This window comes from Carettochelys insculpta, chromosome 18 (genome assembly GCF_033958435.1).
Source record: "Carettochelys insculpta isolate YL-2023 chromosome 18, ASM3395843v1, whole genome shotgun sequence".
NCBI lineage: Eukaryota > Metazoa > Chordata > Testudines > Carettochelyidae > Carettochelys > Carettochelys insculpta.
The window spans coordinates 24538882-24565524 of record NC_134154.1 but is presented as its reverse complement, the minus strand read 5'-3'; the positions used below and the strand labels follow the sequence as shown (position 1 = coordinate 24565524).

Below are 26643 nucleotides of genomic sequence, written 5' to 3'. Positions count from 1 at the left end.
AGTTATCAGGTGCCTGATGAATTCCTTTTCAGATGTGTACCTAATATACCAGCCATCATTAAACAAGTTTGAACATGTTCAGATGAGTATTGTACACGGAGAGAGGCAGTTCAGGTATGTTTATTGTACATGCTCAGAATGCTGTCTCCCTAAATAAATTTACTTTAGATCTTCAGGGTCTGCAATGACTTACACTTTGATTTGAACACCAGTCCACCGATATGTAATCAATGAATTCAAAACTTTCTGCATTGCCCTAAAATGCAGAAGCCTGCTGATCATGATGTTAATCCTTCTAGTTTAGTTTATATAATTGGGTGGGATTGTTTATATCTGTTGAAGTCTGCTACCATGTAGGGATGGCCACTGAGTTACAAAGCACACAGCGCAGTGAATATTCTCCATTACAGATACAGTTTAATAAGTTCATCGCTGACGGCAGATGGAGTTAGCACACCTAGGTCTGTAAATAACAATGTAATTAGTGATGGCGAAGTATAGTCAATCCAGGGGTGCTCCTCAGTTAGATTTTGGCTTGTTTTCAGAGTGTCTGCTTTGTACTGGCAGGAGAAAAAACAAAACAAACACTTGTCACAAAATGTCATTTTTGAGTCCATATAATAATAAGACCTTGACCACACTTAAGGACGTGAGCTGCTGCAGAATCGATGCACTGTTCTAATCAAAGCATAAACTGATGTCACCTAGTACTGCAACCTCATCAACAGTAATACATGAGATTTATAGTTTTGGAAAGTTTCCTTTGGTGCAGCCATTCTGCTGCCACTAGCTTCTTTTGTGTACTGAATGAACTGCTTCAGGAACAGTATGTTAGCAACAATTAGGGAAGTGCTGCTGCTGCTTCTGGCAGTTTTGTTTAGTGTACACAGATCAGAAGACTTTTCAAAATATAAAATTAGTTGAGTGAGTGGTGGGAAAATTCAAATGGGCAAACATGCTTTTGTTTAAGCTACATACTGTTATAGGTCAAGTGTGGCTTTGCCTCACCCTGGATAGAAAAGCTTAAATCACATTTTCAGCATGTTAATTGTAAATTTAAGGTACTGTTTGTTCACAGAACCAGTTTATGTACATCTGTGGGAGGTAGAAAGTATTCTGGGATTTCCCTTACCTTAAATTTATCTGGGACATCATGTTGGTTCAGAGGGAAGAGTCTTACAAACTTGAAGCTTTCTGCTACCACATAAAATGGTTTATTCTGAGCTTTCGCACATACTGCCATTTGATTTGTACCAATCTGTGGACACATTTTAGATAGAAAACAAAATTTACAGTCAGTCTTAGAGTGACAAACGTCCATGGTTTCAGCCAATAGATTCTTTGAATGTACTTAACATCTGAACTAAAAGCCGTTCTGAAGAGCCTGAAATTCTTCACGGAAAACAAGCTTAACCAGAACACTCTTAAGAAGTGTGCGCGCATGCCCATTTCAGGTTACAACATGCCTCCGATGTAGACAAGTCTCATTTCACAAAGCAGGGGACTGATACAGAGGAAGCTCTTGTACCAAAGGGAACAGAAGCCAGGAATCCTGACTTCTACCCCCTCATTCTGGCAGTACTACCCTCCAGTGTGTTTCAAGTCAAGAAAATTAATATCTTTATTTATTCTAACCAGCTTACACATGAAACGTACTCCTTCCTTCAAGCCAAAAGGACATCTTTATACCTGCGAACACTAGTTTGTCGACTGTTCTACTTTGCATAACAATATAAAAGTTGTAAACAGAATAGGATTACCTTTAAAGACAATAGATTCATTTTGATTAACTATAAAACAAACTGATAAGACTCTGAAGCAAAACTAATGAGACTTACATGTATCATAACCTTGAACAAAATTCAATTGAAATGGGCTGTAGAAGGTGGTAACCTAATGTAATAGTTTAAAATTCTAAATCATGACCCAAATGCATAACGAATATTCACAAATTGCAGCAGCATTGGAATTTCCTGAATAAATGGCTCCTGCATTACTTAGAAGGAGCCCATTAAGACAGTGAATAAAAATATGGAAACAGTGCAAACATTTACATTTTCAAAATCCACCAACACGTACCATCTAATGAAGACTCTCAAATTCACCATATCATACCTTGTTAATAATTCCTCCGCTTTCAACCACACCTTCAGCCCCAACTATTACCAGGTTCACTTTCTCCATGATGTAGCTGTTTAAAAAAAAGTTAGAAGTCATATGGTGTCACACTAGAGGTGTGACTTGAAAAACCCATTTCTGTTAAAAATAATTTCTAGTAGACTAGTCATTCTTGCAGCTATCCAGGTACATGCATGCAGCCTATTTGTAAGCCCTTAGAATTATCCTTCCTTGATCTCCCAAACAATAACCACCAATGTTTCACAAAACATACTTGAGGCACTGACCTCAAAAGTTAAGACTATTTTGGCTGAAGTCTATTAGTTACTAGTAATCAGTTACAGAAATGTAGAACTAAAATACACTATTTTGAAGCTAATCTTTAATATCCACAACTAAAATATACTTTTAAAGAATTCCAAATGCCTTTATTCCAAGGGTCTCCCTTCTTTTGATGCCCCTCACGTTTTCTTCATGAAGAATGCCGATAGAAGATTGTTTGTACTTCTATGCAGTACTTCTCATTCAAGACAAAAAGCAGTCAAGTAGCAGAGAGAGTGGAGGGGCGGGGGAAGGTCAAGAATTAGATTAAACCAAGTATGGAGATGAACCTCAAAAGTGAGTCACTTTTGGGGTTCGTCTGCATACTTGGCTTAATCTAATTCTTGACCTTCCCGCTCTCCCCTCCATTCTCTGATTTGCTCACCTTGATCATTTTTTTCTGATTTGTCCTCCTTGATTACTGTTTTTGGTTCTCTGTGCCTTAAATATTGAGTCTGTTCTGGTATGGCTATGGTCTGAAGAAGTGGGTCTGTCCCACAAAAGCTCACCTAATATTATTTTGCTAGTCTTTAAAGTGCTACTTGACTGCCTTTTGTTTTGATAGTATATAGACTAGTACAGCTCCCTCTCTGTTAGTATTCTCCTTCAAGGTGAAGCATGTATGTTGGTGCATGAAGGAAATGCAACACTCAGAAATTATATTTTCAGTTCTGTCCAACAGTTATCTAGTCAGATGACTACCTTTTAAAATACAGCAAGTTAGGCAATTGTCAAGAAGATACACACCACTCTCTTGGGCATTTTGTATTGGACGGAGAATTAAATTTTACTAATGCATAGTTCATAAGAACGTTCTTACTGGGTCAGAGCAAAGGTTGATCTAGTCCCAGTATCTTGTCGTCTGACAGTGACCAATGCCAAATGATCCAGACCCATTTGCAGCTGCTGGCAAACAGTGGCTGTGGACACCATCGCTGTTCCATCCTCATGCATTTAAGACTCAAATTCTAATAGCTAGTAAGCAATGATTATCTTTTTTAAAAATCCAATAACTGCACTTAAAGCATCAGACTTTAAAAAAAAAAAAAAAAAAGCACTGGCAGACAAAAATGCAGCCCTAAGCTATACCATCTCAGTTCCTTTTTTCTCCCCATCCCTGAATGCTACACTTACAGTTCTCTAATATCTAAACATTACGAAGTTCTTCTTCTTGACTTAGGCAATCAATTATCTAAGATATGTCAAAAGATTTAGCTTGTTCACAGGCTGTGCCAGTTTATTATTAGTGAAAGGTTAAATTAGTAGAACTATCCATTCTAATTTGAACAAACTTTTGGGAAGTTTGTATATATTATAGCTAAAATAAAAGCCAGAAGGACAATGAAAGGCTTGTTAGCATCTAAGAATGTAATGAAGGTACTTACCCGACTGCAGCATCTAGAATCACAGTTACAGGAACGTTGAGCTTGCTCAGGGCTTTTGCCATTTTTTGCCTATTAAAATATTTATGAAGTTTTAAAAGTTTTCTTGAAAGAGGTCATTGAAATTCACAAGTGTGATACGATTATTTTTTTGAAGTATGTATGAATGAAACCTAACAGATACCATGTCTGCATCCTTCTACTAGTAACTGGTTTTGCAATCACTTTTTTGGTTTTTCTGTACTGTAGGGAAAACTCACAATAATAAAGGGTAAACAAGCTGACTATCAGGGAAACAGTGAAATTGACAATGCAGGGGGTAAAACTGAAGATTGCCCTTTAATTGTTCAGAAATCACAGCTATTACTTGCAACTATAAAAGATAAAAGGTAAAAGACAGACAAATGTGATTCAAATGACAGTTTATATTTAACACCCAGCTTTTTTGTTTGCTTGGTGTTAGATATAAGGGTCTATGAGCTGAGTGTACTGTTAAATGTTACCTGAGTGAAGCATATAAATCATACTTTGGCCAATCTTCAGGATTTCAGTCATTAGAAATGCAACTGCCTGGTTTGTTGCACTAGCTGTCACACAGAACGTAGGGTTTGCTATTTTCCTGATCTCCTTCATCCTCTGGAGACTGTCAGAGCTGTACATTGTGTCTCAAAGAGAACTCCAAGTCATGTGTGAACTCCACATTTTTATTTAATGTTTTCTCTTATTACAAGTAATACCTACCACTATGAGCTTATTTTAAAAAAATACTTCAAGTTGACTGTCCCTTTAAGCCATCTTTCTTAGTAAAAAATGTATTCTTTAACAGTGGTTGATCTTCAAAGTTTTGTTACCCCTTGGCTGGAAAACTTGGAGATACTAAAATGTGTTTGGTTAATACAGGAATTGCCTGTTGATTGGGGTTCTTTGGAAGGGTATTGCTCCAGACTGCCTTGCAGGAGGGATGTGATGTTTCACAATGAACATTAGTTTTCAATGGCTCAAAAATAAGTAAAACCTGTTTATAACACAGGATGTTACTGGTGGACATTAGTGCTACAGTATCTTATTAATTAAGGCAACAAAATTGACATATACTTGCCCCGCTCGATCAGGCTGTGATTCAGTAATATAAACACTGAAACGCTTCTTTGATGCGGCAGCTGCTTCCAGCACTCTGAGGACCACTCTTGAATAGGCATGTGTTAATATTCGCTGGTAAAGTAACAGAGATTTTGCTACTTTAGCAAGTTTCAGGAAACCTTTGTTATTGTCATGATCTCTTATAATTGTTTACCGTACACAAGTGTTTTAAATGTGATCTTCAGTTACAGCTTAAGATATCCAAGATTTCACAAAAATGTAACATTTTAAGAGCTACATCTACTTTTGGTGACCTGTCCAATATTTAACTATTGTATTTTTAATAACTCATGGGAAGTCAAGCCATGATGAATATTGGCCTTTGTGGCACTTTATTACTGAAGCTCTTACGCAGAGGGGCTGAGAACCCGTAACTTCCATTTGGTAGGCCAGTAGTTGTGGGTGCTCCAAACCATTGAGAACAATGCCACATGATTAGCTTCAGTTTTTGTTGAAACAAAGGTGGAGGGAAGGGAAAGAAAAAAGGGAGTTTTAGAATATATAGCCAACAAATGTGATACGTAGGGATAACATTTTAGTTGGGAAAGCCAACATCAGATGATGTGGTCTCCTTAACAGATCATGATAAAAACCTTTCCATTTCCATCATTGCTTGAAATAATGGAACACCCAGAACAGCATAATGGGAATACTTACAGCACCATCTTTGATAAACGTATGGCAGAGTTTTGCAATTTTGCTTCTTGAAAGAGAGATTCTCCTAAGGAAAAGCTCTCCTCGTTCTATCATGATTTCTTTACACTTTGAATAGTCCTGGAAAAAGCAATAAAAACAAAAATTAAGGCCTCAGAATCTCTTTGTGAGTAGTGTTACTTGATGGCTCAGTGAAGCATTACACGTGGTGACAAACTTACAGAGTACTCCAGTGAGGTGAGACTGATAAACCTTAGGAAGAGTTCTCCACCTGAAGAGACTGCCACAGAAGAGTCAACACCAGACAGAGTTTCAATGGCATTTTTAAGATTTGCTCTCAAACCCTGTATGGTCTCACCTGAGAAAGAGAAATGCAAACTTCATTTTAATACAAGATACTCATTACATGGTAGACAGACGTTTAGATGTATTCTGGTATGACATTAATGGGAGTATTTTAAAAATTTCTAAATAAGTAATTTGGTGTTTCTCCTTCAGTGTATTGGGATTACAGTGCAAGCTTATTAGATCATGAGAAAATTCTTCAACTGATTGCATAACTTTGGGTAAAAATCTATAGTCTTGCAAGTCCTGCTTGCAGCACACCCTCCATCTGACATTCTCTAGAATGAGAAGAAAATATAAGCACTCCTGAAAAGTATATTGCTGCAGGGAACTAAAACTGATGAAATACTACTACACAGTCAACAGTAGCGTTGACTTCTCCCATCTGGTCATCAATATGCTTTGTAACCTAAAGAAACAAGTTCTTGATGTTATTGAGGTAGTTCAGCATCCATTCTCAGTGAATGCTTAGCCAGTCTGTGAGTAGAAGAGCATATATCCAATGAACAAACATATATTTTGACAACCTTTCCTGCACTAATTTTGTTTCCCAGATTTTGACTAGTAATGCATACTTTTCACAGCATGTGTTCATTGCTTTACAGTTTCTTACTAGGCAAATGTCTTATATCCAGCTTTGGGTGGAGAGGTAGCCTGCTTTTTTGTTCAAAAATCTCCATGTTTTAACTCCTTTCTGAACTTCTAAAAACAATATGAAACTCAGGTTCAAAACACAGAGCTTGCATTTAACTGCAATGCAGGAGCTGGATTGTTAGTTTTGTTTGTGGGGAAAAAAAAAGAAGATAGGATATTGGAAGCAGAGATGATCTGCAATATAGTTTGCTTCTTGGGAAAGCAAAAATTGTATGATCCCTGAAGTACAGCAAAGCTTTGAATTTCAGTCACCTGAAACATGATGAACATGATGTCTCTAGTACTTAGAGATTAGCAGAATTTATTTTTTTAAATTAACATGATGGGTAATATCAATATTTGAGTTTTTTTAGTTTATTAATTTGCAGTTCTGTAAATTTTTGGGTTTTTAGCATCTTTTTCCATTTTCATCGGTTTTCAGTTGCTAGAAATGGTAGGAGTGTCTGACATTAATGATTGCATGATGTCTTCTGACATTTTTCTTTGCCTATTTTTAGACGTTGCTAATTGTAGATGGAAAATTGTTTTTTTGTGGGTGTGGAGATGAACGGTGAAGTGAAGTTTATAAGAAACAGAACCCCTCCCCGTCTATAAATACGGCAAGGGGTCGGTGAGGTGTGGTACCACTACCCTCTGCTGGTCGGATTCAGGACTTCACTGGTCCCTTCGCTGAGCTGCAAGGAAGGGGCCCGCGCGACCGCTCCCCAGGTTCGAGGCTCGCGCCGGGCAAGGGTCGGTACCTTTGTCCCTCTTTAGAAACTCCAGCAGCGCGCCGATGGCGGCCACGGCCGAGGCCACGTCAGGATCCTCCCTCATCTGCGCTCTGAAGGCCTCAATCAGCTCTGCAAGGGAACCGGGGCCAGTCAGCCGCACGTACCCGCCTAGCCTGGGAAAGCCGCACCTCGGACTGGGCAGGTCTGCTCCGCGGAGCGGGGCCAGCTCGAGCCCCAGGCCTGAAGGGGCACAGCGGCTGTACGCCGCCCGCATGTACACACCTGCTCCCCGGTCGGCTCAGCTGCGGGGCCTGTTCATCCCTACCCCGGATCGGGCCCCGGCCCTCGTTACCTGCGTCGTTCATGTTGGCAGGACCAGGCCTCGGGAGCAGCAAGAGCCGGGTCTGTTTCTCTCTGTTACAACGAGCCGGTGTCCCCACTCGGCCCCTTTCTGCCGTGACACCTGCGCTGGCTTTTGCCGCATCGTGCGTGACGTAGAAACTAGGATGCGGTGACATCATCTTCGGGCGCCGGAAGCGGCGGCTCAGCCCGTGTTCGCTCTCCGCCTGCCTGGGGCTGGACACTATGAGCGCAGGTGAGTTCCCAGCAAGTCGCCGCCGTCCTGTCGCCTGGGGTCGTATCGGAAGTGCTGAGTTTGTCATCTCTATCGCGCTCTCCTCAGGGCTCGGCCCGAGGCCTTTCTTTCTCCTGCCACCTGTTTCCCGCCTGGGACCTTCGGCCCCATCCTTCCCCTTCCGTAGCCCTCCACCAACTCCTCTGGTGGCCGGAGAGCGCCGCTGTTCGGCGGGTGGGAGAGAAGAGGCGGTGGGACCCTTCACTGGATGCAGCTGCTCCCTACGAGGGTCCCCTTCTTTTACACTGAGGTGCCGCTGAGTACACGAGGGGTTTCTACGCAGCCGACGTTTCTTTTTTGTCAGTCATATGCACTTACAGTAATTCCACCCGCACCGGCGCACACCCCCTGTGGTTTAAAAATTGTTCCTGCGCTGGGATCTGTGAATGCAAAGGTTGATACATAAGCTGATAAACCCTGAACTGTAGCCTGGCGAAAGAAAACACACTAGAATCAGTTTAGCTCGGAAATAGCCCCTGACGCACTGTCTATGGTCTATGTATGGATGGTTCGAATAGGAGAGGCAGACCCCACAGAGAATGGTTAGATGACGTAGTAGATTGGTGCAGAGCTAGTCTACAGAAACTAAGCCACTCCGCACTGGACAGGGAAAGATGGAAGGAAATAGTGAGAGAGACATCAGACATGAATGGGCGCTGAGCCCATGGTTATTGATGATGATGACACTGTCTATGCATTGCAAAGTGCCCCACCCCATATTTGGTTTCAAAAATATACATGCTTCGTTATGTATAACTTAAGAGTTTTCTCCATGCTTTATGTTGTTAATGGAGTTTGTGGAATAAATTTATGGGATAACTTCAGTTATATTTAGATTGTCTGCTGACATTTTTGCTGTTGTGTGTAAGACAAATTGTTAGTAAAGAAAAATGTCTAATTTAAAAACATTAGAATATAAGACTCTTATCCTGTAAACTCTTATGCACACTCAACTAAATGGGTGTCCAAACAAATGGTATTGTTTGCTTATATATCTTTTTAAATTTTAGCCTTCTCATATTAATAAAGAAGCTGTCACTTGATGCCATCCTGTCAGTGTGTTGCTTGTTCTCAAACAGATGTATTATTGCTTTTCTAGATGATGAGCTAAATCTCTTAGTTATTATTGTTGACACCAATCCTATCTGGTGGGGGAAGAAAGCACTAGAAGAATCTGAGGTAAGGCTTCCTTACTAGCATAGCATCATAATGAAGTTTTCTAGAAGTCTTTTTATTTTCACTACTTTCTTTTATTTTAAATGCCTGACAATCCAATGCCCTGCATTTGCTGGAGAGAAACTGTGAAATACTGTTTAAATACAAAACTATGCAAAACAACATAATGGGTCAGACCAAAGGTCCGTCTAGCACAGTATTCTGTCTTCCAACGGTGGCCAATGCCAAGTGACCCAAAGCAAATGAACAGAACAGGAAATCATCCAGTGACCCATTCTCTGTTACTCATTCCCAAACAAGCAAAACAGGCTCTAGGGACATCAAACGTGGCCATCCTGGGTAATAGACACTGATGGATCTATGCTCCATGAATTTATCTGGTTCTTTTTTTTGAACCCTGTTGTAGTCTTGGTATTAACAACATCCTCTGGCAAAAAGTTCCACTGATTGTCCGTTTTGTGAAGAGATACTTTCTTTTATTTGTTTTAAACCTGCTGTCTGTTAATTGCGTTTGGTGATGTCCTATTCATTGTGTCATGGAGTGAATAGCACTTACTTCTCTGTACTATTTTTATAGACATCAGTCAGATCCCATCTTTAGTTATTTCTTTTCCAGCTGAAAAATCCTAGCCTTATTAATCTCCTTTCATATTGAGGCCATTCCATACCTCTGATATTTTTTGTTGCATCATCATAAACATTGTAACACCTTGTCATGTTGAATGTTCTTTTAAACAAATAATATTCTGGTTTGATTTGCACTGCAGCAGTTTGACTGAATGCAAGACAGAGTATCAGGTACTCCTGACTTCTAATCCCAGTTTTTGTCATTGACTTGCTCTGTAAGCTTTGGCCAAGGAACTTAGTCTGACATTTTCAAAACTGTCCACTAACTTTAAGAGCCTCAAATTGAGGCATCTTGGGCCTGATATTCAGCAGCATTGAACATACAAAACTCTAGTTGAAATCAGCGGGCGTTGCCTGTGCTCAGCTCCTCTGAAAAACATGTTGTTAGTATCTTAAATTAGACACGCACATTTGATTAGGGGACACTTGAAAACTGTAAAATTTCAATTCCTCTGTTTCCTCATCCTTAAAACTGGGATAATAATACCTACATCACTGAGTTTTTACAAGCATTAGCTAGTAAATCGTTGTAATGTGCTTTGGAAAATGCTGAACCCTACATAAATTGTGTTCCAATGCCAAACATACTCTGGAGCATCACAATGATTGTTAACAGCTCTGGAGTGTGTTAATCTCTCATAGTATTTAATTTCCATTTCTGTTTCTGTTTTGTATGCACATACATATAAGTGGAAAAACACCTGCTCAGTCAATTGCCCACTTACTATAGAGGGGACTGTCTGCCTTTTGAATTTCATGTTCATCCCCTTTGTAACTTCCAAATCCTGATGAAATTATTACTTGTGTGTACAGACTTTTCAAGTTAATTTTATTTAAACTTGGTGGTTGTTATGGTACATCCGTTTTTATGAGCTTTTCGCACATCTTTTCTTGATTATTTTTTGTCTTCATCAGTTTACATTATCAAAATGCCTGGATGCAGTAATGGTGATGGGAAATTCACATCTATTTATGAATCGCAGCAACAAACTTGCTGTAATAGCAAGTCATACACAAGAGAGGTATAGTAACTTTCTTATATCAGTATTGTTTTGATTTATAAAACGTCCTGTCACATATGCCTCTTTTGAATAGCTCAGCATGCTGAAGAGAATAATTCAAACCAAAGGTAAAAGAGATGATGTATGAAATACATGTTTCATTACGCAAAAGACTAAAAACAGCAAAGGGAGAGGATTCTGGGTTAGTGATTACTGAATGCAAAAGAAAACAAGACAAAGGTACTGGGAGAAGAAAAAGGTGAAGACAAATAGCTTTTGAAATTAAAAATAACAATCTTGAACTATGAATGGAGAAAGATGCACTGGTAACAAGAGGGTGCAAGTTTACTTCCTGGAGATTGTTAGAACAACAGAGCGATTGCTTGCACAGGTAAGAAACAATGGGGAGTTTCTTGAAGGCAGGTGGTGTCTGAATACCTGTTCCCATCAGGATGAGTGTGAAAGTATTTAATGTTGAGGCTAGGGGTGAGGGGTTTACAGCGTATAGGGGTTTAACTATCTAACTATGTAAAGGGTGTGTTTGTAGCTTGGGTACTACAAATTGTAGTATGGAATGAAAAATTGTCACAGTGGTTGAATTTGCGAGTCTTTACCTATTTCCTTAAAAACAGATGATAAATAATGTGCTGTTCTTTCTTGCTTTTAGTCGTTTCTTGTACCCTGGAAAGCACTGGGCATTTGCAGATCTCTTTGGAGATGGTGGTAATTTCGTAGAGTCTAATTGCTCTGGCAGCAAAGATGGAAAATATGAATTATTAACTGCAATAAATGAAGTAATCGCAGAGGAGATTAAAGACCTGATGACACAAAGTAAGATGACCTTTTGCTAAAGAATATAGCCATTTGGTTAATTTGGTTGCTCAGGCTCTTTATTTTTTTAAAATGCTATTAAAATAAGAAAGGTAGTAGTTTGAGATGTTATGTGAAAAATACATTGTTAACAAGTTTAAGTTCCACATTTTACCTTCTTTATGATGGTTATAATCTACTTGGGAGCTGAGTTGCTAAGATAACTGTACAACTGTTAGAACACAGGTGAAATATTTTATCCCAGTCTAGGCAGCTCAATACCAGAAAGCTGTAGTGAAGTTGGGAAGACTCCAGAGGAAACAACAACAACAAAAAATTAAGGGTCTGATGTAATAATTGAATTAAATATGGACAGTTTGGATAAACGATAATTAAGGCTATGAAGGCAGTCTACAGGTTTGGATGGAGTAAAAGAAATTCCTAAGCTTAATATGAACAATTACAAAATAGCTGCAAAGAGGCCTAGCAACATATGAAAGCTGCTCTACATGTCTTCTGAAGCTTATTCTCTATTGCTCCTTAGTTTTTTAATGTGCAATAATTTGTTTTGGGTAAATCGGATAGTGAATTATTGAACCTCTATTAAGGTCTGTGTTTTAATATTATTTGTCCAAGACACAATTCAAATTAAATATTTAGCATTGCTATGTTTTGTACAAAAGTCATTTTTGTGTTTTTTTGTGTTGTAGCTGACATGAAGGGCCAGCAAACAGAAACTTTGTTGGCAGGATCCCTTGCTAAAGCACTTTGTTGTATCCTTTTTAATACTGGCATTTTCAAAATTTTTCTTGCTACCTTACACTAGTCACACCATCACAGTAGCAAATCTTGAGCTGTTTCTTGGTAGCCTTCTGTGTTAGACTACTGTTAGTCTATTCTACTTCAGTTATGATTTATGAGTATAATAGCATGAGATCTGAAACTTCAATAAAGTGTGTGTTGTTAAAAGAGCTTAAAATTTTTGAGTGCAGGTCGTGCATTTCCTGTCTGTTTTAGGAAGTTGTGGAAGGCTTACAGTTATTTCTCAGATGTTCCTAGAATAAAGTGTTTCCTGAATACCAAGTATAAAAGATATCCACAGGATGAACAAGGAAGTAAAAGGTACAGTCTTTTCTTCTACAGGAATATTTACGTGAGTATTAGAGTTGGGGAGGAAGGAAACATGCTGAACTTTTTTCAACTGGCATCAGTTGGGAGTAGTGGTTGTCTAAACCTGCCCTGATGGAAGACTGGTAATACAGGAGTTGACAAGTGTAACATGGTGTGTTGAGCCAGGAGTTAATTCAGCAGCCTCTCACTGAAATATCCACCAGTGTACGTTAAGTGGGACTGAACTGGAAGACAGACAGTTGACAGAAGGTGTCATTTAACTGAATAATACTACAACTGAGAGGTTAATGGAAGGAGAAGCAAACCTACTGATTAGGATTGTATAAACTGGTAAGAAGGAAGAGTGGGGAGCTGGAAGGAAGGCTGAAGTAAGTGTCAGTAAGTGCTGCACTCTCCGTTAGAAGCTAGTGGGGCAGCTGGCTATGGAATGTAAATACATGTCACAGTGCAGGCTGTGGCCCACTGAAAGACTATAATAAAGCCTGATGTTGGTGAAGGAAATCTGGAGTGGTTGTGGTCTGTGATTAAGGCCTGGAATGACTTTTGGAGGATCATGCCAGGACATTGTATGTAAGTTGCTGTTTGTGACAGCAAATCAATGCATCCATTTGTGTTTTGTGATGTGGATATCTATGCATTGAACTGAAATTACAAACCAGAAACCCATTAGCATGCCTCATGCTTATGACTGGTCTACACTAGGAGATAAAGTCGAATTTAAGGCTCTATAATCGATGTTAAAAACTCTCCATCTACACCCCAGCGTTCAATAAGTTGATTCTAATCTGCTGTAACACCAACTTCTGTGCTGCTGACTTCCCAACAAAGTTACCTGAAAACCCGAATTTACAATGTTGAGCTAAAGCAGCATAGATTAACCAGTGTTAAAACTGATTTTATTAGCCCCGGAAACTGTCCCACAATGCCTCTCGAGGTGTCCTTTCGGGTCATTGCTCCAGGTGAGCAGGAAGTAGGTAACAGGAAGCGTGCCATTTTGAATTCATTTCTTTATAATCAGCATGGTGATTGCATTTAGCTAGTTTACAGAGCAACAGCATGGAGCTGTCAGGAGAGCCAGGGTCTCAGTTTGTCTTGCGGCCATGCCCCAGCCCAGCCCGTGGTAGCTTGTCTGTGAAGACTAGACAGCGGTGCATGAGACAGCGAGGTGGCACGTTCTGTGTGTCATGAAGGCCTCTTCCCTGCACAGGATAGAGCAGGAGAGGCCGAGATATTTGTTTCTGTGCTCCAAATTTGTATGTGGAGGCCCTGCTCCCCCACCTGGTGCCGTGTGGCAGGCCAGCCCCCACCCCACCACATGACATGGCTGCTAGGCTCTGTGGGTCATGTTTGTATGAGAGGCTGAGATACTTCTTTTCTGTGGGACACGTTTGTATGGGGGCAACCCCCCTTCCCCGGAGGCAACAATCAGTTGGGGGTCTGTCCCCCACCCAATCATGCCACATGGCTAGTCCCTGACCCAATAAAAACATGAGCCTGCGGTGCAGTGCAGACCATTCTTCCAGGCAGCATGTCCTGGCTTATGCGTGGTGAAGACTCCAAAAGTGGGAAAGATTTCAGAAGCTTGGCTGTAGCCAGCAGAAGGGCTCCCCACTGGCAAAGGTTTTCAGGGGCTGGCTGTTGCTGGGGGAAATCTGCTGCCTGCCTCATGCTAACAGGAGCCTCTCTAGAGCCACTGGCTCCAGAGGACTGGGGGGCCAACCCTGACCCAAGCTGCATTGTAGGCTGGCCCCTCTATATTCTGGTGCCTGCACCTTGCTAACGGGAGCCTCCCAAAGTGTGCGGCTCAGGGGAGCCGCACAGTCTGTACAGTATCCTATGATCTGCATTGTGCAGGGAGCAGACAGACACCTGGAGGACAGACTCTCTAATGTGGGGGATTGACAGCTCCTTGACTTGCTGCCCTGCCCTGTGAAAGGTGTCCTTTCCCCAAGGGACCACTGAGGTTCCTGTTAGTATGATACAGACGCCCTGATAGGTGGGGTTGACAGCTCCCTGACTTGCTGCCCCGCCCTGTGACAGGTGCTTTTTCACCAGAGGGATCACTGATTTTCAACGGGGGAAGAGAGCCTAACCGCTAGAAAGCAAGGCTCTCTGTCTTTCTTTCTCTGCTTCTGAGTGATGCTATCCACTGGACACCAATGCCCTTTGGGATTCCCCACTTTTCCTAATTTCCTTTTGAAAATTGTCTGTTTGGTTTCAAAGGGAAGGGAATGAGGACGATGCAGTCTGGGAAGATGATGGTGGGTGCTATCAGGGCATATTTGGTTAACAGTTCCGTGATGCAGATACCTCAAACAATATCTCATTGGGGAAAGAGACTTCTGAAAAATGGCTCTTTGTTTTGAGGGCAATGCAGTATGAGAAGATGACATCACACTTCCACAATCATTTGCGGGGAATTTGTTCCCATAATACAGCAGTAGAAAAAAATCCCAGAATGCAAGGGGGCTCGGGATTCTGGGATAGGTTTCCACAATGCGCTGCTGCAACAGTTGAACTTTGGTGATTAGTGGGGACACACTAAGTCGACTTTGTGGGCAGGTGCGGACACTCAACTTCGACTTTATAAAATCCAGTGTTGCAAATTTGACTTTGATAAATTTGACTTTATTTCGTAGTGTAGACATACACTTGGTCTGGGCTTGAGCCAATGAACTATCAATGAGAGACTGAAATTCTCTTGCTTTGCATCATACAGTTGTTTTATGAGAATGAATAAATGAATGTGGTGGTATCCACTTTCACACCAGTGTTGAACTAAGTCTGCTGATATTTGTCAGATTTCTTGTTCTTTTCATAATGCTTGGTTCTCTCAACTTACCAATAAAGTAGTCTCTCCTATACCTGCTGAAAGAGAGAGAGAGATATAATTGTATTACACAGTTGTAAAGAAAAAATATTGGAGGCTAACGTATGGAGTCACTGTGAAACACTAATACATGTTTCTTTGTCTCCAATATGTAGGAAGTCAAGAAATTAAATCAAGAATTTTGGTAAGAGCCTCTGTATTAAGTTGTTGTAATGAGTCTTGAAACCCAGTAGTAGCCCCGGTTCCACCTCCCAGGTCCGGCATTGTTGGGACCTGACTTGTCCCCAACAAGAGTATTTTAAGAGACCAGGGGAGGTTCCCTGTCACCAGCCCCCAACCCACCGAACCTCACCTCTGCCGGCTTGCTCACCTGTCTGGTGCTGTGTGGGTTCCCTGGCCTAGGCTGCTGCTGGGGCTCCCGCTCATGCTGCTAGGAATTCTGGAGGATACCAACTGCAGCTCCAGCCTGGCAGGGCCACTGAGGGTGTGGCTCCAGCCCTGTGTGGCTGCCTGTGACCCCACAGGGCTGCCAGGAGAAACCAGCTCCAACCCAGCCCCACATGGCTGCTCTCTGCCCCAGTTCCGGCTCTGTGGACCTGCTGGGGGAACTGGCTCCAGCTGCAGGGCTGCTTGGGATGTGGTTTTGGCCTGGGTCCTGTGGGGCTACCAAGAGAATCCAGCGCTGGCTTCAGCCCCAGCTCTGGCCTCATGGGGCTGCCCAGAACTTGGCTCCAGCACTGCATGGCTGCTGCCTCCAGCCCCACAAGGGTGTCTGGGGACACCAGCCCGGGCCCTGTGTGGCTGACTCCTCTGACTGTCCTGGGGTTGCTGGGGGATGTGGCTCCTGCCTGTGCATCTGGGGGCTCCCAGGGATGGCTCCAGCCCCCCAGGAAAGCCAGAGGACATGGGCGGCAGCTTGTCCTCCTGGCTGGCTCTGTGGTCCTGGAACATCCCTGGTTCTGCCAGACTAGAGAGTGCTGGTTTTAGGCGGTACAACCTATACAACCTGTATTATGTAGGCTAACAGGTGTAAATTACTTTACCTAGATCATAAAAGCAGCAGAAGACAGTGCATTACAGTACATGAATTTCATGAATGTGATCTTTGCAGCACAGAAACAGGTGAATTTACAATTTTATTATGCAAAATAGTCAATTATTTCAATACTTGAAGATTTACCTGGAATTGCTCAGGTCCTTAATCCATTTTTGTTTTTCTTCATTTAAGTCAGTGCTTTGGGGTGGGGCTGGGGATGAGGGGTTCAGTATGCAGGCTGCCCTGGGGAAAAAGGACTACCCCAGCCCTCTCTCACCGCAGCAGCTTGGGGCCAGGTGAAAAGCACCTCCTCATGGCTAGGGGAGGGGTGAATGTACCCTGGCTGGGGCAGGTCCAGGTTTATTTGCCCCCTGCACTCGCCAGCCAGAGTGAGGAATTTAGCAAACTGGTGCATGTTCCCCAACATCCCTGACAATGGGGAACAGCCCACAATGTTCCTGTATGAATGGGGTAAAGGGAGCTTCATTCAGCATGCCCCCGCCCTCACTAAATGGTGTCTGGAGGATGGGAAGCTTGTAGCTGGGTCAGTCCTTAGGGGTGGGGAGTACCCCCAGTCATCCCCTTTTGTTGCCTGGTGGTTTTGTCTCTTTATGGTTTTATGAGATGCAATCCCATTCCAGGCACATCCCATTTTCCTGGCAAAACTTGCAAATCCTTTCCTTGCTTTCAATTATGATTCAGTGGGTTTTGATTTTTGAGAAACCCTCATGCTCCCCTACCTCTTCTTTACCATCATCCAACCCCGCTTTAACAAAAAATTCAATTAGTAATCTGAAATAAAAACAAAAGCCTGCCCAAGCCCCACGCTGCTAGGGCCAGCTGCTAGCCCACCAGCCAAAGCCGCCCAAGCCCCATGCTGCCGGGACCAGCCACACAAGACCTGCTGTGCTGGGGCCAGCCACCTGAGCCACACGAATCCTGCAAACTGGCCAGCCGCCTGAGCCCCGCAAGACCTGCGAGCTGCTCACCCAAGCCCCTTCCCTACCCTCCCTCAAGGCCAGGCACCCCCAGCCCCGCATCTAACCCCATCCTCTTCCTTCACCACTCCAACCCAAACTCACTTTCATTTGCCGAAGGCAGCCAGCTCCACATGGGTCTTTGCTGGTTGCCTGCTTTTTATAGTGGCTGGGCTGGGTCAGCCATGTAAAATGGCAGGGGCTGAGAACTGGAATCAAAGGCTGGATCTTTCTTCAGGTGTTGGGGGAGTGATGGGGGGCGGGGCTGAGTTGCCTCACATGCCGCAGTTTGGGAAACCATGGAGTAGAGGAAGCTATATACTGAATTTAGTGGTCCTCGCTCTTACTGTTTAGGAGGAGTTCTTGAATAAAGACAGACAGATCCACGGACAGACTCACAAATGCTCTCAAATATATAGTAGATTAATGAACTTGTAAAGATAAAGATTTTCTATCCCTATAGCATATGTATTTCTAAGTAAAGGGTACTTGGGGATATCTGAGTATCTTCGTGCCTTGGGAGGAGACAGGTAAGTTAAAATATAAATTCTAGGTCAATGCACTTGAACAGAAAATGGGCATCAGTTCAGTCCACAATGACATTTGAACCTTACCTGCTATATCTTAGAATTAGATAGCATATATTAGGTAAGCTCCATCTGGGGTCCATCCCATATTGTCAGTTATTGGACCTGGAATGCTGGATGAAGTAGTACATACTATGGTTAAAGTAAGACTCTTTTGATGCTGAAGGCCCATAGCCTAGTCATGTCACATATGACATACAGCTAAAACAGAGCTCAGCAGTAATGCTAATGGAGAGGTGTTTATATATATATTGCAATTTCCTTTTTCTATAAGCCTCATCTTTTTGGTTTCAGAATATTTTAATTGATGCCTGTGTTTTGGATTGTGATTCAGGACTTCTACAGCAGGTATAATCTAAATTTTTTTTTTACCCATTGAGTATATTGGATCCCCAATGAAGAAGTGAAAATAGACTGTTTTTCTGATAAATTTGTAATCATTCTTCTCAGACTTTTTGCTTGGGGATGGAAAAATTAAAACTGGGCAAATAAAGCCTTAGTCTTGTGCAATAATTAAAAGGTTCCCGTTTTCTCCCTTTTACGTGACAAAATCTTAAATGCAGATTTCTCAATGTTATCTCCTGGATACTCTGTCATACCAGATTTCTTTTTTCAGTTCTGCTCCCACTTGTTGTTGGACTACATCGTCTGGCTTGAATCTGAACTGTTCTCTATTTAACAGACACCGATTACTGGAAACTATTGCTCTCCTTCTAGGAATAAAAATTTGTTGAGTTGATACTGTTTTTGGTAGTATATGTAGATGAGGAATATTAGGGTAGGATAGTGTTAAACAATTGAGGATTCTTTTTATTCAAATTATTGATTAGGAGAGGAGAAAAGTCCTTCAGTTTTAAAATTTCAACCAGGAATTAAGCAAAAAATGCTCTCGGGTATATAAGCAGTGTAAGGAAAAACTGTGGTTTTAAGAAATGTAATTAAAAAGCTGGCTCTTTATCTAACTTTGAGGTCCATTGGAATCCACTTATTTCTAACATCTAACTTTTACTGCATTACCGAAGAGAGGAGCGACACTTTCTTGCTCTCAGCTCTTTCCACAGACAGTCCTGCCCTTTTAAGCTTCCCATGTTTAAAAGCCAGGGATTGAAATATCTGAGGAAAAGAAGTTTTTTAGGATCTGAACTCTGTGGGACTTGAACTTGAACTCTGTGACTTTTTTAAACGTTCTGTAGCCTGTAGCAATTTCTATACAGGTTTGTGTCAAATTGTTCCCATGCTGAGCGTTTGCAACATGTGCTTTCCAGGCTTGTGACATTACAGGAGGCATATACTTGAAAGTGCCGCAGATGCCATCCCTTTTGCAGTATTTACTGGTAAGTTAACTGGAGGATTGCTCCTATTCCTGTAGAAATCAGTTGTGAAATGCCTCTTGACTTCTTAAAGAAGAGGACCAGACTCTTGAGCTGACATGGAAGTTGACGGTTGGAAACCTTGACTGCTCGAAGAGATTCAGTTCTTTGATGTACTTCCTTAGATGCTGCAGTGGGAAGACATGGACAACCATCACGAGGGTCAGGCTTTGCAGGAGGGCTTTCAAAGATTCCATGTTATGTAGAATACTGTAGTGAAGGGCGAAGTGATATTCTTAGATACTCTGAGAGATATTTCCCCTTGGTCAGTTTTCCAGCTTTCTCTTGGGAGAAGACTGGAAAACTGAACAAAAGGAAATGCTTTGAGATATATCTAAGAATATCAATTACCTGAAGTGCTGGTTCAGACTTGGAGGAAAATAACAGTAGGATATAAGCTTTTACTATTAGGCTTCTGTTTCCAATCCAGGCTAGGCCAGTAAGGACTGAAAGTTGTTACAATCTGATGACTGTTCCTTGGGCTATTTCAAATTAATTGGTCTGGTCCAGATCCTAGTGGAAAAGTGTCAGTGACAAAGTACCCACCAGAACTGACAGCAACTGGCAACTTGGTTGGCAGTTGCTGCACAGCACTCAGAGTAAATGGACCACAATGACTAAAGTAGTCTTTTACCTGCAGAAGGTTAGAATTTGAGATGTTGTAGTGGTAGGAGGGAATGAGGTGCAGCAAACCTTCTGATTACTCTTTGTTCTTTATGGACTGTGTGGATAAATTTGTGATGTCTCTGAGGGTGTCATTCTGGCACCTCTAACCCCCACTAAATTCACACGTGGTTAAAATTGATGTTGAATGAATTGCCATGTCTTAAAATGACTTGATTTTTAAAAAGCTGTGTTTTATTTATGGAGCATGAAAAAATTTGCTGGAAGGTAAACGAGGACAAAATTCCCTTCCTTCTCAAATTATATAATGAATAGAGGTGAATTTCTTTGCAAGGTGGGAAGATAACTTCTCTGCAATAGTTTTGATGTATATAACAAAATATAATTTACCCAGTAGCTCTCTTCCAGCTTCTAAAGTATCCCCCTTTTAATTTAACAGTGGGTATTTCTTCCTGATCAAGACCAAAGATCCCAACTATTTCTTCCACCCCCTATTCATGTTGATTATCGAGCAGCTTGCTTCTGTCATCGAAATCTCATTGAAATAGGTTATGTCTGCTCTGTGTGTTTGTCAAGTAAGTTTTACAAGTATACTTAACAGAACTGACCTAATTTCCCTTGTTTCAAGTAACTATTTTAGCGAAACTAGCATATTCTTTTATTTTCCAGTATTCTGCAACTTCAGCCCTATTTGTAGCACATGCGAGTAAGTGCTTTTCTTAACTTTTGTTTGCTTATATAGGCTAAGCTTAGAAATGTGTTCATCATTTCTTATTTTTATTCTTGTATTGTTTCAGGACTGCTTTTAAGATTTCATTACCACCTGTCATGAAGGCCAAGAAAAAGAAACTGAAATTAGCTGTATAGCAATGTAGGTGCATCAAATCTCATTGTGATTTATCACGAGACAGAAACTGCTGCTTGTATAAGGCTAAAGGTGCATTTACCATCATAGAATAACATCCTTAATTCTGTTTACAGAATTAGTCAGAGGTAGAATAGAAATACATAGCCCCTGACCCAGCATGCACTGTAAAGTAAAAGTTCGTGTGGCATGTGTTTGCAGGATCCAGGCTGTAGTATTATGGAAGGATTCTGTACTCTTCTTGACACACTTTTAGTTCAGTTTCATTTGAGCAGAGGCAAGTATCGTTTTTCCCCTCCATACTAAATTATTCCCTTTTAGTGTTATCTGTTTTACGTGTGTTTTGTTCTTTGCTTACTTTGATATCTTCTCCCCAAAACAAAAGCAAATGGAAAATTAGTCACCTGAATAATCTATTACTAGGTAATGCCCAGATTAGTAATTTTCCTTTTGAAGTTTAGTAACAGAAAGATCTAGGTCTGTTTTTCACTCATGTATAGGGATTTGTTTTTAAGATGTTTTTGAAACTGGAAAACAGTTTAAATCTGAAAGCACATTTTTTTTAGATTTGACTAGCACTGAAGAAAGATAATATAGGAAGACCTTGGTTATGACTTTTTTCTCTATCTCAGCAGGTGAACTCATGGTCCACATTCTTAGTTTTCCAAATGTGTTTAAATCAAACAAAGAATAAGAAAAAATTTCCTATTTTAAATACGTACCTGCATGTTTTGGTGTTTTAATCTATATTTAGTAATTGTACTACTCAGAGGCAATATGGGGTTAATTGTTTTCTAAGCAGAAGACAGCATAGATACATTATTTTTACTGGTATATGCAGGAGATGATGATTTATAATATTTTCATCAGGTTTTTGCCTGTGTAACCATTTTATTGAAGATGCCAGTCCTTTACTGGCTTGTTTATTAGCTAAATGCAATTTTATGTGAACACTGTATTTATAATTTGCTTTATATAAATATTTGTAATAAAGTGACTTTAAAAAAAACCCTGCCTTTTTAAATTTTTAGCCTCCCTTAAATACCCTGAAATGCAAAATCAAAGGTTAACTTAGAGGCTACAACAGAGAGGGCATCTTGCATACTGCTGACTAACTTGATAAATATTTTAGCTTCAGACATCTGCAACTAAGAGGCAGGGGTGAAAGTAACAACGTTTCTTACAGGTCCCTGCTGGCTTTTGCCCCACTCTTGTCAAAGCTGCACCCCTGGGCGGGAACCGCCTACTTTCACCTCGGGGAGGAGGGGAATATCGGCCGTTGCGTGGTGTGTAAACGCTAAATACAGTACTACTGGGGTACACACTGTGTACCTGCTTACGTGGGGTGAAGCAAGAGGCCTTTACAGGAGCTCTGGGCAGCCGGACACTTAATTTTACAACTGCACAAGCCCTCCCCTCGCAGCGAGGCCTCTGCCGGGAAGCGACGGGCCCGGTGTTGCTCTTGCAGAGGGAGCCCTTTTGCCCGGCCCGTGCAGCGCCCGCGTGCGGCCGGTAGCCCCAGTCGCAGGTTTAGACGAGGAGTGCCCTGCCTCCTGCACACGAGCGGCCCAGGCCGCCACAGCCCTTCCCTGGGGCAGCCCCGCTCTGTGTTGCGCAGGGAGCGCGGCTGCAGCCCGGCAGGCCTGCCCGGCGCCGGGTCACGCGAGCTGAGCGGGGCATCGTTGGTCTGGGCAGTGGCTCGTGTGCAGTCGTTCCCTCCCACCCCACGCCACCGGCGGGTGCCGGAACTCCCGCCTCGGGGCCGGGCCAAGGCTAAGCTAAGCTAAGCTACCGGCTCCCCTGCAGCCGCTTCTGCAGCCCAGTCCTTCCTGCGAGCCGCTGGCCGCCGTTTCCATAGCAACCGAGGCCCGCTGCAAATGGCGGCCGTGCTCAGGCGGCTCCGGCCATGATCCCCGCTGTTTTCTGGGCGCTGCTGCTGCTCTCTGAGCCTCCCGCGGGGCGGACCCAGAGCCTGGCCCTGCCAGGCTCCCTCGGTGAGCGTCTCGCGCCTGGCTACCACCCCGGGGCGTGCGGGGCGCTGGTCGGTGCCAGCCCCGCCAAGATCACTGGCGCCTGCGCTGTGGGGCCGTCGGGCGAGGGGCTGGCAGTGACCCCTGTGCGAAGTGGGAGGGAGCCGTTGGGAAGACCCAGAGAACCTGTGGGGGAAGTTGTGGGAGAGACCAGAAAGACCCCTGAGGGGCTGTGTGACGGGGCCGAGCCCTGTGCAGAGCTAGGAAGATGAGGTAATGGGGAGGGATGGAGGAGGCAGGGGTTAGGGTGGTGGGGTCACAGAGTGGGGTGTACAGACTGAGAGTTAGTCAGTCTCATACGAGAAGGAGGAGGAGGACATAGTGAATGAAGGAAGAGGTCTTGCAGGGTCAGGTGCTGGACAGGGGAGGCTCTTGGAGAGTGGGCAGTGGGCATTCGCTGTCAGTGACTCTGACTAGTAGATGTTTTGGAGATGGATTGCATGGGGCTGACCATAGGGACAAGGGCGGGCCAGAAAAAGGCATAAGCCTCCCGCTTGCTGTGGGTCTGCTCCAGTAATCTGGCTTTCTTCAGCGTATGCAGCTAAACAGGCTGGTCACCCTCTTTTCCATCCTTGGAAAAACCCTGGAGCGGGTTTTCAAGGAATACGTTTTGAAAGGTGGAGGAAAGGAAGGTGAATCAGGAAAAGTCAGCATGGATTCACCAAGGGCAAATCATGCCTAACCAACTTAATTGCCTTTTATGGTGCTATTACTGGCTCTGTGGATATGGGGAAAGTGGTGGCCATGATCTACCTTGACTTTAGGAAAGCTTTTGATATGGTCTGCCACAGTGTTCTTGCCAACAAGTTAAAGAAGTATGGCTTAGATCGGTGTGGGGAACTGGTGGCCCATGGTCCAGATTTACCCCATGGTTTGTGTGGGTCCAGACCCCAAAGCTTGGGGCTGTCTTCCATAGCATCTGGCCCACAGAGGGGGTGGAAGTGTGGCGCCCAGAGCCTTGTGGACCCGATCGGGTAAGCCAGGACCAGATCCAGACCATGAACTCTGTTGGAAGGGTTCCAGTCTCTGCTGCTGCTCTCTGCTGTTCCCCTGGCTGGGGAATGGGTAGCAGCAGTCTCCACAGCCGTGCTGTCCTGAGGCTTCGTAACACTGCTCTGATTTGCCAGAATTCTGGACAATCAGAGTAGTGGAGGGTGGTGCCTGGGAGCAGAGGGAGGGAGCGCAGAGCCATATGCGTCCCAGGATGAGTGGATAAGCTGAACTCCCATTGTTCAGGACTGGGCATAAAGAAATCTGTTGAGGTTGAAGAGTGCAGAGCTAGTGGCTGGGGATCAACTGGTAAGCAACAGTTGCCCAGAGAAAGATCTGGGGATTACAGTAGATGAGAAGCTGGATATGAGTCAACAGTGTGCCCTTTTTGCCAAGAAGGCTAATGACATAGTGGGCTGCATTAGTACAGGTTGAACCTCTCTCTAGTCCACCATGTTTGGGACCTGCCCAGTGCTGAATGAAAGAATTTGCTGGATCACGGGAGGTCAATATTGCCTAGCCCATTACCAACACTTTCGCTGCTTATTGGGCTCTTAGAAGACATCTGAGGTAAATTACAGTAAATTCTCAATTTTACGGGCCCTGATTTAATGGACTTTGGGAACAATTGACTTCCGCCAATCCCCCTCTTGTTCTCAAAGTCTGCTAAATCCACCAGCAGCCCCCACATCCAAAGAAAATACATAAGGCAACTCATCAGAGTCGCTGTCACCATGGCTGGTGGGGCCCTCTCTTCCAGCCGTCATAGCTGGAGCTTCCGCTGCTCCTGGACCTCCACCGGAGCTGCCATGTGCTCTAAACACACCACCCTGGTGGGAGGAGTACATGGCAACTCCAGTGGCTCCGGCAGCTCTAGTGAGGCAATGGCATTTATTTGGGGGAGTTGGGAGGGCTGGGGGTGCTGGCAGGGCGGGTGCTATGTAAACCCTTGTATTTAATGGACTTTTGGGCTTAATGGACATCGTTTCCCCCCTATTAGGCTATTTCCCCACTATTAACAAGGGTTTACTTTACAACTAAATAATAGCACAGAACTATGAGAAACAGGACTGGTAGATGTAAACTAACTTTATGGTACCATGGGAAACTTGGCCACGCCCTTGATAAGTGGTCATCTGGCTCACTAAAACCATACTGGATTAGGGATGTTGCCAGATGAGAGATTTCTGGATTAGAGAGGTTCAACCTATAGAGCATTGCCAGCAGATTGAGGAAGTGGTTATTGCAAGCAAGTATGTGAGCAAATTGGAGTGAGTCCTGCAGAGGGTAACTGAAATGATTAGGGGGTTGAGGCACATGACTTATAAGGAGAGGCTGTGGGAACTGGTCTTATTTGCAGTGTGCAGAAGAGAAAAAGGAAGGGGGATTTGATAGCAACCTTGTTTAAAGCAGCACAGATCCAGAAACCCTGTGGTAGGAAGCTGAGAACATGTTGGCAGCAAAGGCATGAGCTGCTTGAAGCACGCCCTCATGGCCATTCCCTAGTCAGCAATGGCCAGCAGCCAGCAGCTTCAGGAGCCCTGGCCCCCCCTCCCATCATAGCTCGCATAGGGTTCTCAGGACCCTGGCCAGCACCTGAAAAAATGGGCACCCTCGTAGACTGAGCCAGAGCTCAGGGACCCCCTTGGGCTGTGAAAGGAGGAGGAGGAGGTCTGCCGAGAGATGGGTGGCAAGCAGTGGGATGTGTCTGCTTTCACCCGCCTTGCCACCAGACTTGTCACTTGGGGACATTTGGCCCAGACCCAGGAGCAGATCCCCAACAAGATTAAAGAATGCCGGCAGGATTACGCCTGGGCCTGGGGCTCCACTAGATGGTCGGGGCAGGTCCCACAACCTGACCCTACTACAGAGAGCTCTGAAGCCTATTGGGGCCCTGGGACAACTCATTGGCATCCACAGTTCTGGGCACAGCGGTAGACAAGCTGCACCCCAAGGTTAAGTGGGAGCTGGAGCCATCTTCCTGGGACAGCAGCGATGGGGAACTGGTCATCTACCTGCTGTCGCAGTTACCTAGTAGGGTGATGGCCAGCAGCGACTTCATTGCTGGACTTCAGTGAGGGTCCTTCTGGTAAGTACCTGGTGGGGTGCACACCCTGGCTCATGAGGCGGGAGTATCACAGTTTGCCACCAGGCCACCCACACACCCAACAGATCCGGGCTGGACGCATCATGCATAGCCGTAGCTCCTGACATGCCATAATGGCTGCCAGCAATACTCAGCATTTGTCCCTGTGAACAGTGCTGTGAGCCATGCATGCAAGGAGGGGGTTGTGTGGGGCTGGACCATTCCCGAGGCTTGCCCCACTTGGGCAGGGACCCCCCCTCAGTGCTTGTGATATCCCATGGTCTCTGTGCTGTTGGACAGGGGCTAGTGCCCACAGGGGCATCGGGGGCATGGCCGTTGGTCCGGTACTGAGGGACTGATGTCTCTCACTCTCCATCCTTGCAGCTGCGCTTCAAGAATTCCGGGGGAGCCCCGACCTGACTATGGTCCCAGACATCCTGGGAGGGATGGAGGAGAGGGCCCAGTCACCCCACCACCAGCACCATGACAGGGCTGCACCAGGAGGGCACTGCAGTGGTCCATGGATGAGGACACCATCTGCT

The 26643-nt window shown here is 43.7% G+C and overlaps 3 protein-coding genes across 4 annotated transcripts in view; 2 read left to right on the top strand and 1 right to left on the bottom strand.

The window, feature by feature from the left end:
• Positions 1 to 382: 382 nt before the first annotated feature.
• EIF2B1 (eukaryotic translation initiation factor 2B subunit alpha) lies at positions 383 to 7863 on the bottom strand. 2 transcript variants are annotated; one of them, XM_075012270.1, is made up of 9 exons: positions 7680 to 7863; positions 7355 to 7456; positions 5837 to 5973; positions 5619 to 5735; positions 4921 to 5033; positions 3825 to 3893; positions 2116 to 2191; positions 1133 to 1258; positions 383 to 560 (listed from the first exon to the last, which is right to left on the bottom strand). In XM_075012270.1, the coding sequence occupies exons 1-9, from the start codon at positions 7846 to 7848 to the stop codon at positions 405 to 407; spliced, it is 1065 nt and encodes a 354-aa protein (XP_074868371.1). In that variant the 5' UTR covers positions 7849 to 7863; the 3' UTR covers positions 383 to 404. The 2 variants fall into 2 exon arrangements, with proteins under 2 accessions (XP_074868371.1, XP_074868372.1); XM_075012271.1 differs by having other exon boundaries at positions 7610 to 7758.
• A 7-nt stretch (positions 7864 to 7870) lies between these two features.
• Positions 7871 to 21994, top strand: GTF2H3 (general transcription factor IIH subunit 3). The gene is made up of 13 exons (XM_075012272.1): positions 7871 to 7922; positions 9061 to 9140; positions 10680 to 10786; positions 11433 to 11596; positions 12286 to 12348; positions 12668 to 12697; positions 15692 to 15720; positions 16584 to 16658; positions 18431 to 18484; positions 19402 to 19470; positions 20570 to 20705; positions 20800 to 20836; positions 20928 to 21994. Exons 1-13 carry the CDS (start codon positions 7913 to 7915, stop codon positions 20995 to 20997), a joined length of 924 nt encoding a protein of 307 aa, XP_074868373.1. The 5' UTR covers positions 7871 to 7912; the 3' UTR covers positions 20998 to 21994.
• Positions 21995 to 22778: 784 nt separating this feature from the next.
• The window catches only part of LOC142022831 (V-type proton ATPase 116 kDa subunit a 2-like), a 64743-nt gene continuing 60878 nt past the window's right edge, over positions 22779 to 26643 (top strand). The window contains 1 exon segment of the mRNA XM_075013050.1: positions 22779 to 22989. Coding sequence (XP_074869151.1) covers positions 22902 to 22989 — 88 coding nt within the window. The 5' untranslated portion in view covers positions 22779 to 22901.

Bases quoted from the DNA above. Each gene is read 5' to 3' on its own strand.
- GTF2H3 (XM_075012272.1), top strand. The intron at 9,141-10,679 runs GTAAGGCTTCCT...TGTCTTCATCAG, and splicing joins AAGCACTAGAAGAATCTGAG to TTTACATTATCAAAATGCCT. The intron at 12,349-12,667 runs GTATCCTTTTTA...CAAGTATAAAAG, and splicing joins CCTTGCTAAAGCACTTTGTT to ATATCCACAGGATGAACAAG.
- EIF2B1 (XM_075012270.1), bottom strand. From the start codon at position 7,848: ATGATGTCACCGCATCCTAGTTTCTACGTCACGCACGATGCGGCAAAA. The intron at 7,457-7,679 runs GTAACGAGGGCC...GTTCCCTTGCAG, and splicing joins TGCCAACATGAACGACGCAG to AGCTGATTGAGGCCTTCAGA. The intron at 2,192-3,824 runs GTAAGTACCTTC...TTTTTTAAACAG, and splicing joins ATTCTAGATGCTGCAGTCGG to CTACATCATGGAGAAAGTGA.